The sequence below is a fragment of the Panulirus ornatus genome, chromosome 29 (assembly GCF_036320965.1).
Source record: "Panulirus ornatus isolate Po-2019 chromosome 29, ASM3632096v1, whole genome shotgun sequence".
NCBI classification, from domain to species: Eukaryota; Metazoa; Arthropoda; class Malacostraca; order Decapoda; family Palinuridae; genus Panulirus; species Panulirus ornatus.
This window is the reverse complement of record NC_092252.1, coordinates 7784268-7803557: the sequence shown is the minus strand read 5'-3', so window position 1 is coordinate 7803557 and position 19290 is coordinate 7784268. Positions and strand designations below refer to the sequence as shown.

The 19290-nt window shown below is 39.7% G+C and overlaps 1 protein-coding gene across 8 annotated transcripts in view; it reads right to left on the bottom strand.

Annotated features, from left to right (window-relative positions):
• Rbp6 (RNA-binding protein 6) overlaps positions 1-19290 on the bottom strand; it is a 1275347-nt gene that overhangs the window by 150913 nt on the left and 1105144 nt on the right. For 5 of the 8 annotated variants that reach the window (XM_071679107.1, XM_071679104.1, XM_071679103.1 and 2 more), the window contains 3 exons: positions 9108-9212; positions 6619-6791; positions 6174-6399 (listed from right to left, as the gene is read on the bottom strand). In XM_071679107.1, the coding sequence (XP_071535208.1) occupies positions 6174-6399; positions 6619-6791; positions 9108-9212 (504 nt within the window). The remainder of the gene's footprint in view (positions 1-6173; positions 6400-6618; positions 6792-9107; positions 9213-19290) is intronic. The other 3 variants (XM_071679110.1, XM_071679111.1, XM_071679109.1) reach the window with 2 other exon arrangements.

The window sequence follows — 19290 nt, the reverse complement described above, 5'->3', positions numbered from 1 at the left end:
CAAGGTCACCTGCACTGCGGGCTAAGGGCCACTCGGTGCCACTGAAACCATCAGTTCTGCAGTCCACGTCGTGTGGACTCGTAAGTAACGAAGTACAGCATCGACGCGAACTTTCCTCTGGCCCCGCCAAGCACGACTGTCCGCCCACAAAACGAGTATTACCAATAGTATCTCCCTTCCTCTCCTCCACCAATATCACCAACACCACCTTCCCCAAACCAGTATCTCCAACACTGCTCTTCCTTTCCTCGACCAACACAACAACGACCTGTAGCAGCACGACCCCCTTCTTCTTCCCCCCCTTAAATAAGCACCATCAAGGACGACGACCACCACACCACCACTCCTCCCCAGCAAGCATCAGAGGGACGACCAGCTGCATCAGCAACGGCAGCGGCACCAGCAGCAGCGGGGCTCTCCTCCTCACCACAGCTGCAAATCCTGGAAAACAAACCCTTCCCTTTTTCCTCCAAGGCTCCAGCTGGGGCCTCATCAAGATGAATACGCCACAACGAAGCGGTGAGCATGACAAGGGTCTATTATGCTGATTGGCAGACTGGCAGACAGGCAGGAAGGGAGGGAGGGAAGGAGGGAGGGAGGTGACAATCAGACGACAAGGCTGTGAAGACACGAGACTCAAGCTCCCACGGTGCGCCAACAATAAGCTATTGACAGGCGTCGGGACACAGCCGCCTTGCTGGGGGCTTCCGAGGATGTATCTTCCCCGTCCGTCTGCTTCCAAAATATCTGCCAAGAATGTGTCTTACAGGGGTCACGGGTGGTGGGTGGAGCCAGAGGCCTGTGGTTGTAATGGGGGAGGGTGTCATGGGGAAGGGGAGATACCATTACAGCCCGGGATGGAGATGGTAACCATGCATTTACCATGCTGGTGCTCACGACGAGATGCCACGATGAGGGGTAATGGTTACCATTACCATGTGGGTTACGAGGCCACCGTTAATGGTTCTGACGGCCCCCAGCAGTTGCCACCCTCACCCATCCGTATTAGTGGGTTGAGCCATCTGTCTCAGTGGTGTGCAATCCACCTACCATCAGTGGGTTGAGCCTCTTTAAGAGCCTCAACGTCAGAAAAACTAGGAAGAACTGAGCAACGCCTCTACTTCATAACCTCCCATCAAAATCTGACTGTATTCCTTTTTGAAAAAAATAAAAATAAACCAAAACCTCTCTAACGTTCAACGTTCCCTTTACAACACCAGACCTTCTGGCTGAATATATGCCGAAAACACAATTAAATGAGACACAATAAACCATCACAATCAAGTGTCATTCAAAACCTCAAATTTAAAAGCAGGTTCCACCGCGGCCCCCGACACTCAAAACACCATCAGACAACATTCTAACATTTCATTTATAACTGCCACAACATTTCAGTCACTGGGCCCTGATATCTAATGTGACAAGAGAGCATCATGTGCTCATCTAACTCTCAACAAAGCACTATATGACGTTGTCTGTTCATAAACAGTGTAGCAAGTTCGAATTCTCTGGCATCTAGTCTCTCTAACATGGCAACAGAGGTCCCCGTGTCCTTTAACACGGCAGGAAAGTACCCGTTACCTTCTGATATACAACACAGCAGCAATGCACCCTCTTCACTCCGACATCCTACACGACTCCGTACCATCCAACGCATCTTAATATCTATCACAGCAATACAGTAATCACAAATGCCATGACCCATGATACTTAACACGTCACAGTGCCTTCCACTTTAACATAGGAGTAAATATGGTAAAACCCCCTTCATCGTTTAAACAAAGCACCTGCGCCTTCCAGCCCCAACCTTCAACGTGGCAATATAATAACCTTTAGCTCTTCACATTTAACACAGCACCATAAAGCCTTCTGCCCCACAGCATCCAAAATAGTAACACAGTCCCTCTCCGTTCGTTCCCCTCCCACACCACCCACAACACAGCCCACCGCTGAGGGAAGAGAGAAAACTAAAATTTCTTTGAAACGAGGATAAAAACGTTTTAGATTGTATTTGGGGATTATCGAACCTGCTTACCAACTGCAATTAGAATTAACGTATTTCTTCATATCCTCACCCACACTGGAGGTCCATATTTCCAACACTGTCGCCCCCCACAGCCAAGCAATGCTACACGCACGCACACACAATCACCATTACGACCACCACCACATACCACTCCACCGCCAACGTATCACGACCACTCACCATTCCTCCACCACCCTAGCCTCTCCCCACTCCACACTGCACCCCCTTACAGTTCCCAGTAGGAACACAGTCACACGATTCTAATGAGGGTGTTGAAGCCCACACTTTTAACTGTCCGGAAGCCTAACACTCCCAGCAAATGGAGAGTTAAACACTGAACGCGTCAGCGGCAGGGGAAGCAGCCGACATTACCGAATGGGGGAGGGGCATGTGTTGCCTCGGTGTATGATAAGACTCCTCATTTGGGGAGAAAAACCCGCTGGCAGGGGAGAAGGGAACACTCTATAGGTGTGTGTGTGTGTGATGGAAGGGGGGGAAGGGCGTACGTTGGGGTGAAACCACAAGCGAAGAAAAACACTTGAGCAACAACGGTTCTTCTCGTTGCTGTCGTCGGAACCGTTTTCTATCACTGTCACATCCGCAGAATTACACTGATGGTTGGCACTACTGGTGTCCTGTTGCACCGTAGAGTAGCAGGTGCTACTTATTCACGATGACTGAGTGATTTACTTAAAGGAATGAAGGGGAAAAAAAAAAGGGCGCGTTTCCAGTCGAGGCAACAACAGCCTATTGGCCGAGCTGGCGTTCTTAGGAAACTCTTGCAGTCCCGTTTTCCTTTTTTCCAAACCGTTTTCTCACAAATTACTTCATTATAAAGCGACAGAGACTTTTTTAAAGCCAGGTATCCATCCCTCTGACTGTAATACATATGTACGTATATACATACATATATATATATACATATATATATATATATATATATATATATATATATATATATATATATATATATATATATATATATATATATATATATCAGGAAGTAAAACAGCATCTGATCATCTGTTTACATACGCGGCTCTGTAGGAAACTATTTGGTTGGAGTTGCTTTTGGCTGTGCTGGCGCGCGTGTAAACAACACATCAATCAAAACTCTGATATCAAAAAAAAAAGGAAAAAAAAAATTCGTTTTCACTCAGCAGTCCATTATAGCTGACGCCCGAAATATGGAAGGGACGCGGAATTGTCATTAGAAACCTGTGTCGTTTCGTGTTTTTAAATCATTAGCGGAAAAGCTATTAATGCAGAGCGAAGTCAAATAAATTCTAATTCAGATTCACTCGTCATTAATCATCATTATCCATGATATATATATATATATATATATATATATATATATATATATATATATATATATATATATATATATATATATATATATATATACGAACCCTTTCCAAAGAGAAAAATTTCTCTAGTGTTACTCCTGCACCTCTGGGACTGCACTACTTACAGCAGCAGGGGAAGGGTGAACTCCCTTGGAGTGAGAAGGTCTTTGACGAGACAGTAAATCCAAATGATACAGCCTCGCAATAGGTCAACATTTTACCACTCGGTCTTTTTTTTTTTTCCCCCACTTAAATACAGACAGCCTCGCAATAGGCCAAATAATTTTTTTTCACTCGGTCTTTTTTTTCCTCACTCAAATACAGACAGCTTCAACCATTCAGCAACGAGTCTGCAACCCTTTGAATACAGCAACTGAATGACCCGTTGTGGACACGATGACCTGATCTGACCCCTTGTGGACACGATGACCTTATCTCCTAACCCCTTGTGGACACGATGACCTGATCTGACCCCTTGTGGACACGATGACCTGATCTCCTAACCCCTTGTGGACACGATGACCTGATCTGACCCCTTGTGGACACGATGACCTTATCTCCTAACCCCTTGTGGACACGATGACCTGATCTGACCCCTTGTGGACACGATGACCTGATCTCCTAACCCCTTGTGGACACGATGACCTGATCTGACCCCTTGTGGACACGATGACCTGATCTCCTAACCCCCCTGTGGACACTATGACCTGATCTGACCCCTTGTGGACCAGGTTACATGTTACGTTATCGTAACAAAGCTCATCCAAAAAAATCGTCTATGAACAAAAACTTTCCTTCATAAAAATCAAGGAAAATATCTTCTTCCTCTCGTACGTTCTTCATGCGCGGACGACAATGCGATATACTGCACCAAATACAGTGTCTCGCTGTAGTTCTGAGATTCAGTCGTATTCAATATACACCACAAGACTGCATGACGTAAAGACACTGTGGGCATGAGAGCCATTGCACAACTGAATGATTAAATTGGGACTGACTTTACAGTGAAGAAGGCCAAAGGCGTACTTTACAGTGAAAAAGGCCAAAGGCGTACTTTACAGTGAAAAAGGCCAAAGGCGTACTTTACAGTGAAAACGGCCAAAGGCGTACTTTACAGTGAAAAAGGCCAAAGGCGTACTTTACAGTGAAAAAGGCCCAAAGGCGTACTTTTCAGTAAAAGAAGCCAAAGGCGTACTTTACAGTGAAAAAGGCCAAAGGCGTACTTTACAGTGAAAAAGGCCAAAGGCGTACTTTACAATGAAGAAGGCCAAAGGCGTACTTTACAGTGAAGAAGGCTAATGTCGTACTTTACAGTAAAAAAGGCCAAAGGCGTACAGTGAAAAAGGCCAAAGGCGTACTTTACAGTGAAAAAGGCCAAAGGCGTACTTTACAATGAAGAAGGCCAAAGGCGTACTTTACATTGAAGAAGGCTAATGTCGTACTTTACAGTGAAAAAGGCCAAAGGCGTACTTTACAGTGAAAAAGGCCAAAGGCGTCTGAAACACTGTTATACGGCACAGAAGCTCAAACTTTTCTCAAACCCAAAAAGCAAACACAGTCATTAGGACAACATTGATCAATAAAACAAGACATATAATTACAATAATGATATAAGGATATTACTATGATTATACTCATCAACAACATTAACTAATAAATGGTTTAAAAGCTCTACAGTTACCATCAATCAATACTACTAATTAAAAATTAATGTATCTCATAGTACATAAAATTCTCAAATATCTACAGTACTAAGTACAGTATCAAAATGATCTACAAGATTAAAACTGTAAATTTTCTAGCAATAAAAATTGTATATTGCAACAACAAAGTACAAATACATACTAGAGAAAAAATATTGTATATCAATTTCTAAAGTACAAATATATACTAGAGAAACATGATTCTATATCAATTTCTAAATACCTCTAAAACACCTTTCTACAAAAAATTGTCCAATAATTTAACATTCTCTCGAGAAATCCTAGGTAAAAACCTCACATAAATACTGTTCAAAATTCTTCAAAAACTATCCCAAATAGTTAAATCCCTTTCTATTAAAAAAAAATCCTACCCCAAAAATCCTCTCGAAAGAATCTCATATACCCTTGGATTAGAGTACTTATAACAGTATCCTGTGAGTTTAAATCCTTCTTAAAAGCATCCTACATACTCTATTGTTCCTCTTAAAGAATCCCTGTGCTGAATGCCCTCCTTGAAGCATCCCACACGGTGTGAGATCCCTTTTAAAAAGGATCTCAACTTTACATTCTCCTAGTTCAATGCACTTCTCGGAGACTTCACGTACTTCAAAATATAAAATCCACACAAAGCTTAAAATCATTCTATAAACATCCTACAGACTTCAACATACTTTCAAAAAAAAAAAAAAGTTAAAAATCTTAAGTAATTCCCACAGTTTAATACCCTTCCACAAGAGGCTGTTTAAAATCCTTGTTAACTAACAACCATCGTACGTACTTTATCACGTACTTTATTATCAACCTTGTTTAAAGAGTCTAAATCCCCTCTAACTGTCTTCTACATAGAACTATATATATATATATATATATATATATATATATATATATATATATATATATATATATATATATATGTCTAGAACAATTCTGCCCCTTTGATGAAAACCCTTCTAGAAGTATCCCACACACACAGTTTGGACACCTTAACATAAAGCATGACACACACACGCACACAACCACGGTGCAGTAGAGGAAGAACAGGGCACGCGAGGGAGAGTTGGGGTGGTGGGGGGGTTGGGTTTGTTAATGCCTCACCTGTTGTCCTGAGCATTGGAGAAGAATTGATGTGGTCAGCCCTTGTGTGTGGTGCGGGCGGGGCGGGAGCGGCAGCAGTGACCTGTATGGGTTGCTGGCCTCGCTGGTCGCCACCTGAGCCACTCATAGTGACCGCAGCCAGGGCTCCGGAATCGTAATAGGTACCGGCTGCAGCCAGTCGCTCAGCCTGGAGGTGGTAATGTAACATATCCTCTGTCACATCCCCCTGAAAGTGCCGAATCGAAAGTTCTAAGGGACTTCTCTTACCTACCCATCTGGTCTACGGGTATTTCTTTTTATTGTTTTCACGGCAACAGTAAACACACACATACACACACTCCTCCTCCTCCTCCTCTAACACACGAAGAGGAGAGGTTGGGGGAAGGAGGAGACACACATACGCGCGCATATATACACATACATATGCGGGCGTGGCAGGTCTTACCGTCAGCGTGGGCGTGATGGGTGCGGTCGGGGTGAGGGTAGGGGTGGCGACGGCGCCGGAGTCGTAGTACGCCGCGGCTTTGAACCCGTCCGCGGGAGTGGGCGTCTGAGGCGACACACCAGTGATGGAAGCTCCAGTTGCCGAAGGGAAATAGCCACACCCGGCCGGGAAACCTATGTGGGAGGATGGGATAACATACTGTCAACTGGGGTCATGGCGACGTGTCGGGGGCTACTCAGGTCAAAATAGGTCAAGGCCCAAAAAAAAATTTTTTATTTTTGTAAAAAAAAAAAAGGTAGGAAAAATTGTCTTTTTGTAATATAGATCTCACTTCACACAAAAGGTAAATGGCAAAGTGGGATTAGAAAATGTAATTGCTTGATTAAAAGTTCATAGCATTAATACTGTCGAGGTCGGGACGAAGCTTCAATGATAAAAGCTGGACAGTTAGTATGAAAAATTCATACAACACACACCAAGGAAAAAAAAAAATCAAATTGGCAAAGTCTGTGATAAAATGTATAACCCGACCAAGAGCATTGCATCAAGGGTTTTTTAAGATCTTTATTGGCAAAAGTGTTAGTGATCAAATTATTAGTGAAGCCTCAAAGAAATGTATAAATAGAACCCTTAAAATACTAAAAATGCTTTCAAAAGTTCTTTCTTGCTTGGGGGACAGGAACATGCCAGCCCCAACACAAGACGGAGACTAAAAGACATACTATAGTCGATTTCAACTATGAAATGGTTCTACGAAAAACTACAAAAATGTGGCTAAAAAATTCCTCTAAGGTCTAAAAGTTGTCCTCTATTAACCTGTAGGAAGGAGAAGTTAGTCTGCTATGAAGACACAGTGAGTATTCTAAGTAGTTTTTTTCTCTCTTAGTAATCTAGTACTGCTTGGTTATCTAGTAATCTAATTCATCTTATCATAATCGCAGATCATGACAGCATCTTTGACTAATGACACATTCTCCTAGATTAAGAGTGATAAGTCACTATCTAGATTACACTAAAACATTGGTTATAAATCAAACATGTAGATGAAGGCGCTTGCCAAACACTGGCTAAGATTCCTCTATAGATTCTATCACCTATAGACACCTCTATAGATTCTATACCTAATAAGACACTAGATTCTAGAGAGAGACTATGATCTAGAAGAGGTTGTCTAGCAGAGGTCTTCTTTCTTCATTCCACTTCTAAGCTGGTCTCTTGCTTTGACCTCTATTCCCAGATCATTCGTTCTATAGCGTCTTCTAAAAAGTTTGACCTAGAATATATATATATATCAAGCTAAGGAAAATGTTGATAGTAAAGTTTGAGCTAATGGCTATCTTGGTCACAGCACAGAAACAGCACGGCCAAGGTGCGAGGTTGGGTTGGGTTGGTGGCGGTAGCCGGAGCACAGCTGCCCCTTCTGTTGGGTACTTACTTCAAGCTTTTTTCCTCTCTTCCGTGTTTCTTCTTTTGACTTTCTCTCTTTCTTTCTCTCTTTCTTTCTCTCTCTCTCTAAAAAATGCATTCACTTGGCCTGATATTAAAACTGATAATACCCCCTTCTTTTATAATAATAATAATAATAATAATAATAATAATAATAATAATAATAATAATAATAAATAATAATAAATAATGACTTACTAAAAAATAGGGTAAATCAACTATTATTTTCTTTATCATTCTACAATGGAACTAATCTAGTAATCAATTCAAATCAAACAATAAAATTGGATTCTGTGGTTTCTATATCAGTAATAAACAAAAAATAAAATTCCAAAGGAAAAAAAATCAAGATCCTCCTAATTCAACTAATTTCATATCTCTTTTATATAAATATTTTAACAAACAATAAATTCTTCTAACTAGACAAACCTAAGAACTTAGAAATATACATATATGTATATCTAATACAACAGTTTTAACAAGACACCAAAATAAAATAAAAAAAAAAAATTGAGAGGGGGGGAAAAAATGGATGAATATATTATATTCTACGGAGTCTACATACAAAGACAGCTTTTCATCTGGTCCTGAGGGGGGGTTATAAGACGTGCATGATCCTCCCTTCGGCATGGTAACCATTGACCCACTCGAACTGTCATGAAAATTCTACAGAAATCAAGACCTTATATATATATATATATATATATATATATATATATATATATATATATTATACATATATATATATATATATATATATATATATATATATATATATATAATATATATATATATATACATATATATATATATATATATATATATATATATATATATATATATATAATATATATATATATACATATATATATATATATATATATATATATATATATATATATATATATATATATACATAAAGAGGAATCACTGGAGACCAATCTCAGTGTACTACTACTCTCTCTAGTCCGAAGCTTGAACTTTGAAAATGGTATATAATGTTATGCAACATTCGCTAAAACGAAGGTGTATTTTTTCCTTACCAGGTGTTAGAACATGGACGGCGCGTATATGGGGGAGCGTATTGGAGGTAAGGGCTTTGCTTGCACCGTGACTCTCATTTCTAAGCGGTATGGCGGCAGTCAGGCCTATAACCACAGAAAACGTCAAGTGGTCAACGGCGGTCAGCCTTTTTTTAAATGGGAAGGTGTTCATAATAGCTCGGGCGTGATCCTACCGTCTTATAATAAATGCTTAAGACTTTCAAACATTATTGTTCTCAACCACCAGGAGTCTTAAGGGGAGGTAGATGGGAGGTAGGTGTGTGTCTGTGTCTGTGTGTGTGTGTGTGTGTAGAAGGGGAGTGAGAGATATAGGAGGACCAAGACAACACAATACATTTGCTCTCTTAATGCTAAATACCCGGTGGTTTCAAGGTGTTATTTTTTCTTTATAATTTTTAAATCTTTTTTTCTTTTTTTTTCTTGACTCATCAAAGGAGACAAAGAAACGTTTACAAACCTCTATATTCCTCGCCTGACCAAGAGCCAAGTGAGGCCAGATGTTCATAATCGTCTCCAGCATTGTGCTCAACAGCAAAATCATAAAAATCATCAAATTTTAAATTTTTGTGAAGAATTTTTTTTTTTTCAATAAAAATCATAAAATTGATTTAATGGGAAGTAAGAAGTATAAGACAGTAAGATCCCAGCTAATATAACAAGAACATTAGTAGTAAAATAAGCCGTAGTTCCCATTTCAAAAAAAAAAAAAGGGGCATTCTTCTAATATTTTTTTTTTCTTTTTCCCCAAAGGAACACGTCCTTTGAGAAAAAATATATACATATGCCTTACAGCTAGACCCTCTAAGAGCGAAAAGAGCTGATCATGACACAATATATATATATATATAAATAATAATGATAATAATAATAATAATAATAATAATAATAATAATAATAATAGTAAGAGTACCACAGTCGTTATTATTGTACTCGCCACACACAATGGACGCCACAGCATCGTACAGAAAGGCTACAAATTATCGTGCCAGAAAAAACTTGTACTCAAGATTATAGTTGCAAAGTGTAGTGGACAAAAGGGGCGGGGGGCGGGCGGGCGGGGGCGAGCGAGGGGGGAGAGGGGGAGGGCTACAGTACAGCGTTTAAGAAACTGGCTCTATGATAATGGCAAAGAAGCAGAGTTAAAGGGAGGCGAAGGCACACACACTCTCTACAAGTATCGTCCTTCATTTAGCAGACAATTCTACACTGACGTTAGATATCCTCCAAAAAGGTACTACTTGTATGAGTAAAACTAAGAACGCGCCTACGCCTATTTCACCGCCAAAGTCTGTTGCACCTAGAGATACACAGAGTACACTAGATTTACCAGAAATATGTATCTAAGATGGTCTAGAATGGCTAGAGTCTAAAAACACTGGGTCAACCTTTACGCATGCCTCAGAGTACTCATGCAACTCAACTCGTCTCATCTAAAAATACACTCTAGAGTGCGTGAAGTAATTGGCAACATACTAGAAGGAAATAGAACGTTTTAAAAAATTTTGACCATTATTTTTATTTTACATACATACATAATTAATTTGTTTAAATGAGTTTTAGGTGTTGAACTGCTTACGTTTAGGCGTACATAAACGCATATGGTTTGGTCTATTTGGGGCCCGGGGGTTTCAAGGTTAATGGTACTAACCCGGCCACCCGTCTACCATCTGTAGCTATGCCACAAGCTCTCATGTTATTGCTAAATGGAAGAAAGTGTTTAAAAAAAAAAAAGAAAAAAAATCTACATCGCCTCTTTTTTTTCTTTCTTTTTGTCTCGTTTTTGAACTCAGGTGAAGAGAGAGAGAGAGGGAGTCTCTTATTTGACTCCCTCTATCCTACCTTACGCTCCCTTAAAGTTCAACTCCACCTCTCTCCCCTCCCGTGCTCTTCCCATCCCTCACCACTGAGGGAGAGAGGAAGAGAAGAGGGAGGTATGCACTACCTCCCTTTCCTCGTCCCTCACACTAACCTCACTGATGAGGGAGGGTTGGCGTGAGAGGGAGGGGTGAGGTGTGTGGTATATGAGGCAGCGCGTCTCGATTTTCAGGGGGGCGGTGAGGAAGGAGGTTTAATGAGGCAGATTCATGAGAAAGAGAGAGAGAGACTTGTGACAAGCTAATGTGGCGCCCAAGCAAGACCCGAAAGGAGGGCTACGTTCTAACCCAAAACCACCCAGGGACCTCGGCTTTCTAACCCGCCCTCACATTCAAGCGGGGGAGAGAAAGAAGAAGTAAAAAAAATCAGATTCTCAAATTCGTTCGTGAAAGGACGTTACAAGCGTTCGCACGGAGCGCGCGCGAGCGTCGCGCATCCAATTTTAATTTTCTTTTTTTCTAAGTGAAAAAAATCTTTTCTTCTTTTGACTGTTTGGAAAATAAGCCATCGTCCATGGGTGGTCAGGGGGAAGCCCTTAGGAAACAAATAGCTTCTTGGATGCCATTGTTCCGACATCAAGATTACAGTAGAAAATTACATTTATGATATGCGTAAATAATTGAAAGAAAAAACATAGAATAATCAACAATAAAAATGCATGCTTTGAAATGGGAAAGTTATATTTCTTTTTCTCTTAATGTAACATATTACATCATGTGTGTGGGGAAAAAAGTGTGATATATATATATATATATATATATATATATATATATATATATATATATATATATATATATATATATACATATATATACATATATTATATAAAGCAGAAAAAAGTATATTATTCTTTTCCGTTCTGTTGTGTTTTTTCTTCCCTAAGCGTAACCAAAAAAAAAAAATTCGGAAACTCCCTTCTTTTCCTTTTTTTCCCATCCCCTCCTCACCCCTTCTCCAATACCACAAAATGCTAGGCCATGTGACTCTTGGAAATGGAAGCAGCGCTTAATTTCAAACGGTATTGGTTGAAAAGGGGGGAGGGGGGAGGGGGGAAGAGAAAAATGGGAAGGGGGGGGTAGAAAGGGAAGGGAACAACGCCGACTGGGTACGTTGCGCAAACCCGACGTCTCTTTTTTTTTATTTTTTTATTTTTTTTAAACGTTCTGCGACGACCGTTTGAACGTGGCTGGCGTTGCTACATCACGGGGGGGCTTTGCAGTTGGAACCCGCAAGCGTAGGATCTAGATACAAGTTGCAACTCGATCGAGGATTTGGAGCCTTCGAGGACGACTCGGCGAGACTCGGTATGAAAAAAAAAAAAAAAAAGGGGGTGGAGGAGGAGGAGGAGGGGGGGGGGGATGGATTGTGCATATATAAATATATATACATATATATATATATATAAAGGGGGGAGGGGGGGCTGAATTACCTTAAAATAAGTCTACATTTGTTAAACAAAAGCCAGGTATGTGGACGACAGACATAAATAAGGTAATTGGGGTTCAATGTATGTGAAGGATCAGGAAAGATATGTCGATGAGAGATGATTTATCTGTAAAGGTTATTAAATTTTTTTTTAAGGAAAATGTTAGCTGGGATTTAGAGAGAAAAAAAAAATTAAATTCTGTAATGGCTGCAGATGAGCACATCATGATTGTGCTCATTAAGAAACTGCTCCTGTGCGAATGTATATAAAAAAAAAAGAAGGTTATTAGGGGTTAATGTCTGTCATTACCTAGGAGCTGGAAAAAACAATTGGCACCAAACTTGAGAGAGTTAAAACATCAACTCTCATGGTAAGAGATGGGGAAAAAAACCCACACATATATATCTCAAGAACCACTAAGATGAAGTGAGATTCTCAAGAAAATATACAAAGTATATATATATATATATATATATATATATATATATATATATATATATATATATATATATATATATATTACTATATAAAAAAAGGAAGATCAGCCACCAAAAGATAGACCGCGGCTCATCATTTGAAAATCCAGACCTTTAGTAAAATAGCAAAAGTCTTGTTTTGTTAGAAATCAGCCAAACATTTGTGGAGATCCAACTTTCCCTCTATATAAAAAAAAGAAAAAAAATGGGCGGAGGGACACACACACAGAGCACAGAGGATTGAAAACCCCCTCTCAATCGACATGATTGAGAGGTGGAACAGACAAGGTTAATGAGACACAAACCAACCAATGAGAACACAGGTGAGAGACACGGGGGGTTAAAATGAGACACCACCCCCCCACAAAAAGCCGGTGTTACGAAAACACAAGGTGAGAAAACAAGGTCGGTGACGAACGAAGGCAGACAGACACCCACCCCACAACACAACCCTCCCCTTCCCGCACGAACGCCAGGGTTTAAAAGCGGGAGAGAGAGAATATGGACGCATGCCGCCCCCAACCGATGATAGAATAGGTTCAGAAGGGTTAGTAAATAAATGATGATGATAATAATGGACCGATGCGAACGCGACGGCCAAGCCCACATATTATATATATATATATATATATATATATATATATATATATATATATATATATATATATATATATATATATATATATCACACACAGACACATACACGCACACACACATATACCAATGTCACATAGTAAGTGTATATAAGCAAAACGAATCTTCTCTCTCATTTTAAAAAGCTGTAGAGATAAGTGTTATACAATATAATACACATCTCGGTAAATACAATTATGCGCGCGTATAACAAGAAAATAAAAGTTTTTTTTTCATATATATATATATATAGCCATGATTCACAGCTAAATCATTGTAAGACTCAAAGAGGTCGTTCTAACCCAATATATCTTTTAGCATTATATATATCATCAGCTAACGAGACTACTGCCCACAAAACCCTAACAAAGAAAATCACCACAACCGTTCCCTGATTTTTATTATTATTATCATTATCATTATTGCGGGAGCACTGCTTTACCCCGCAGTCACAAGAGAGGGGAGAAAAAAAATAATTAAAGTGTTAATTACAAATGGGAACGTCACGTTTCCCTGACTAGACCACAAAATGAGTATTTATGTTGAATATCGCAGTTTGCATAGTTAAAAAAGTGACGGAATTGGCACTGAATTGTACTCACCCCTGATCTCGTGTTCTTTCAGGTCCCGGAAGGTAAACATAACAGGGGTAACTTTTAAGAAATTTAACATCACTTTTTTTTTTTCCTCTAATCATTCAATGACCTTTTTTTTTTTTTCTTTTAAAAGGCTCACGATCATGGAACGCGTCGTCCCTGCTCGTGACCTGTGGATTACAAGCAGAAAAGCTGCGATCGTAGATTGGCTCGCGCGTGTGTGTGTGTTACGCATCGTTTAAATATATCGTTTATCTTCTCGTTTTTTTTATATTTACTTTTTTTTTTTCTCTTCACACCTGGTGTTGACCTCCGCCGCCTGTCTGTCACGGAACAAGAACGCGAGAGAGGGTTCACCTTCCCTCCCCTAGGCCTACAGCGATTGAGAGTCCTATACAATGACTGGCCTCATTCTACGTGTGTTCTAATACTCTAAGCACCGTTGGTTAAAAACAAAAACACACTCCCCTACACAAGAAACTTTTGGGGCAACGGCAGAAAATCTAAAGACTTTTTTTAATTTTTTTTTTATCCACATTATTATTATCATTATTATCATTATTATTTTTCGTATTTACTTGGCCTAGTAAACTGACTCTAGAATGACCTTATATATCTGGACATTAATACCCTCTAGAACAACTAGGTGTCAGAGACTAGTTTCGCCCTAGAAAAACCAACCACTTGGGGGCGTCCTAGATATATCTTGGCCATGCGCTCATTCCTGTGCCAAAACAATAACACAAAAATGAAAAACAAAAAACAAAAAACTATATTGTATTCCATTACAATTAATAGTTAATATTAATATAAGCATTATCCTTTTTTTTTGTTTGTTTGTTTGTTTTACAACCAAAACATTTACATGTGAAGAGGTTCCTACTGGAGGACTAATACACTACATAGGGCATTATCATACAGGGCTCGCTAGCACCTACATATCTACATATATAAGAGCAGCAGCTTAATCTTATTCTACAATGACGAGTTACAGGTTAGAGGTGATGGGAGGGTAAATCATTCAAAAAAAAAAAGAAGAGGAAAAAAAAAATATTAATAATGTCTAAAACTAGGATTATCATTATCATCTCGTAGAGAGATGTGATTTATTTTTTTTTTGATATATATATATATATATATATATATATATATATATATATATATATATATATATATATATATATATATATACATATATATATTGATCCTTTTTCTTTTTTTTTTTTTTTGCTATATGAGGGAGGGGGCTTGCATTGCAAGAAGTCAAACCTAATCAAATGCAACAAACGCATATCCAAACCAAAATAAAAAATCATTTGCTAGTCTCTAGGTGGAAAAATTATGTGTAAAATGTAAACCAAAAACCAAATGAAAGATCACTAACAAAGCCAGTCATTAGTTTATAGTGTGCCTTACAACCTCTCTCTCTCTCTCTCTCTCTTTCTCTCTTTTTCTTTTAAGTTTGTCCTTCGGGTGGCTAACAGGACAGGAGGAGTCTATGTGGCCAGTTCTTACACGCAAAAAAAAAAAAGAAAAAACATTATGGAATGATAGGATGAACAAACACTTGTAACTGTGCAACTAACATACAGTAGTACACTGACGGAGAAAATATATTTTACATTTCTTCCAAGAGACCTCTCTCTTCTTGGCGTGATCTACGACTATGCTAAACGAGGAAATCGCTTCATTTATTCACGTATTCTTTTCCGCTTTTTCTTTTTATTGTCGATGTGATGTGTTCCTCTCTCTCTGCTCTACACGTCTTACCAAGTACTGACTTAAATACGTCGAAATGTATGGGAAGGAATCTGTCACTGTAGAGAGCAATTGCTGGACGCTGTACCGGAACAAGAGCTACTTTGATCGTAAGGAAAAAAAAAAGAAAAAGAAACTATTTCAGCCTTGTATGTAAAATAGATCCTTCAACGGTAATTATTATGTGAAACCCGACTGATATCTTTTTATCTCTTCTTCGGCGTCCCGAAGAAAAACAACGGCGGAAATCTAAACTCATTTCTCTAATGAAGTCAAAGGAGCGACATTGTTTGGCTCAGCGTAATACCAGCTTGACACTATAAGGTGTGTGACCAGCCCTCCCCCATGGGTGAAGTCTACTCTACCTCGAGGGTTTCTTAAGTCAACTTAACCCCGTGTCGTGTGGACTTCCTCACTCAAGGGGACAACAGTGTCAGTTGCAAACCCCGTGTTACATGTGTAACCCTGTGTCAGGTGTATTCCCGTGTCGATGTATCTCTTTATAAAGTGTACCCGTGTATGTACTACGTACATCCAGTGAACTTCCTGTGTGTTAAATAGGCTCCAGCGTGTTTGCCGTGGGCCATCTGTAACCCGGGTGTCTACAGCATAAACTCTTTTGTCATATGTATCCCAATTTTTAAGGTCATCCCTAAGTGTTCACATATCTCACGTGTTGATTGTGTATCTACACACAATCCTGGAGTGCTTTACGTGTGTGATTACTGAAGCTCCTGTGTTGCATGTACCGCCTGTGTGTGTTTGCTGTAGCCCTTGTGTTTCTCAGTGTACCTCCTCTGTGTGTGCATTCACTGTGGCCCTTGTGTTTCGAGTGTATCCCCTGCTGGCTGTGGGTGTTGTGTAAGTGTCAAGTGTGCTCTCTACTTGACCCAGCCGTAACCTCATTCAAGGCACTCCGTTCGGTTTAATACTTGTTCATCACAGAAATAAGGAAACAGTGAACTGGACGAGGGGACCCGCTGTTACGATTCGGCCTTCGATTTTAAACCTTAATTGTACAGCTTTCGTCTCTATGACTTCGACTCTTTTTTTTTTTCTCTTTTATCTTTTGGAATCTGATTCACATATCATTTCCTGACGGGTTACGGCAAGAGGAGGAGGGGGAAAAAAAAATTATTACTTCGAGTCGCATGTCTTATGGTTTAAAGTCGCCGGCAGAGTGGCTCATCAGTGGAAAATCGTCAAATGACAATGAAATATGGAGAACGGATCGTTGTCAACTTGAGCACATATTCTAGATGGTAACTTATGAGGTGAGGTTTGCAAACCGCCTTTGGAACAAGAAAGACCCACAGTCACTCTCTCTCTCTCTCTCTCTCTCTCTTCACCAGCGCGAGTGATGTTCCTCTTCCTCGTTCACTGGTGACGGGTTTGTCTCAACGAACCTGTGAAATTCAGTTCTCAATCTTCGCCCAACGGAGACGATCTGTCCCTCGGGGGGGAAATATATTCAACACACACACACACAAACACACAAAAGACTTCGTTCGCCTCAGGATAGTAAGTTGACATCTAGAATATGAGAGACTTACTTTGCTAACAAGTAACGGTATGAAGCTGAAATTCCGGAGCATCGGGAAAGTCAGTGGCTTTGGGGAGGAGGAGGAGGAGATGAGGAGGAGCAGGAGGACTGCTGCTTGCTGCGTGAAGGTGAGAGAGAGAGAGAGAGAGAGAGAGAGAGAGAGAGAGAGAGAGAGAGAGAGAGAGAGAGAGAGAGAGAGAGAGGACCTCAGGCTTCGCTGGCCCACAGCGCAAAGGGACAGCACATGACGTTGCGGCGGCCGCGAACGCCGAAGAGGTTTTCCTTTTTCCCTCTCCGAAGGAGGTCCTCCTCCTCCCTCGCCCGCCTCACGGGCTCGACCCTCCCGAGTAATCCAGAATGCTCCGGGATTCGTAGATTATATAGTAAGATCACAAAGGATATTGTAGCGAACACTCTGAAAGATGCACCATCTCTGATCTCGTTTTCGGTATTAAAGACTCTCACGTCCAATGGAATCGAAATCTTCCGTTTGGATAACTTCAAAAAAAAAAAAAAAAAAAGAAAAAAAGAAAAAAAAAACGTCAAATGCGATTTTTTTGTGAAGAAATGCTTTACCTTTATAAAGTGTCCTTTAAGAGAATCGCTCCCTCTCCTTCATATAGCTAAGATTAAGTTACTTAAATAAGGCGTGTGGCAGATGCAAGTCTGCAACACGCAGGAGTTAAGTGGATGGATCCTTTTAAACGTTAGGATGGTATCAGGTCTTATTCAGGAATCGGACCCCGCTCGGCCCGGCCATTCCGAATGTCCTCCCAGAAAAAAAAAAAAAAAAATAAGGGAACTTAAAATATATATTTATATATATAGTCTTAAAAAATAATATGGGACAATTGAGGAAATCCTTCGTAATATATATAATATATAAAAAAAAGGAAAGAAAACCAAAACAATATGTATCTCCCCAGGAAACCCCCCACCCCCACCCCCTGAAAAACAATTACGACCATAGAAAAATCTCAAAAAAAAAAATATTAGGGGGGGGAAATCGAAAACCATTGTAATAATTATTAACCTCACCCAGGGGACGAGGAACTACAGTTAGACTGGAGGCCGTTCCAAAACACCTAGATGTATATGTTTATATATATATATATATATACACATATATATACATACATATATAACCTTTACATATACATATATACATATACATATATAATTATAAATGAAGTTGCAGCAACAAGACTGGATAGGAAGTGTTCCTCATTGCACACAATAACTGACAGCCCTTTGGTGAAATGGTTTTTTTTTTTTTTTTAAAGACAAGACCCACGCAACATCTTCCGGGTGTATAGATATAAATGATGTTTATATATATATATATTCTTTGATCACCAGGACAACAACCACAATTTTCCATGGGGGGAGGGGGGGAGGGGGGTGGTCTAAGTTTGTGTTTTTTTTTTTATATAGATGCATTTTTTTTTGTTTTTTTTGTATTAACTGTCTTTAAATGCCAACAATAATCACAGAAGAAATCATTCATTTCTATCCTCGTGTTGCCTCAAATGAACGGTGGGAGATGAGAAGGGCACCACAGCATGTTCGAAAGGTCCATAGGGTTATATACAAGGCATTATGAGTTTCGACCCAAGCTGCCAGTGAGCGGGGTGATTCAGGTGTGCCCAACCAGGTTTAATGCAGGGTTCAAACCGATATATTCTCCCAAAGGAAACTTGCCATCTGGCAAAATCCCGACAATTCCTGAGAAAAGAAACAAGAGGAAAATCAAAATCTGGACCTACAACTCAGCACCTTCATATAACATCAATTATCTGGTTATAACAATATACATTGACTAAGATATTGAAGACTTTCCATTACAGCTACATTT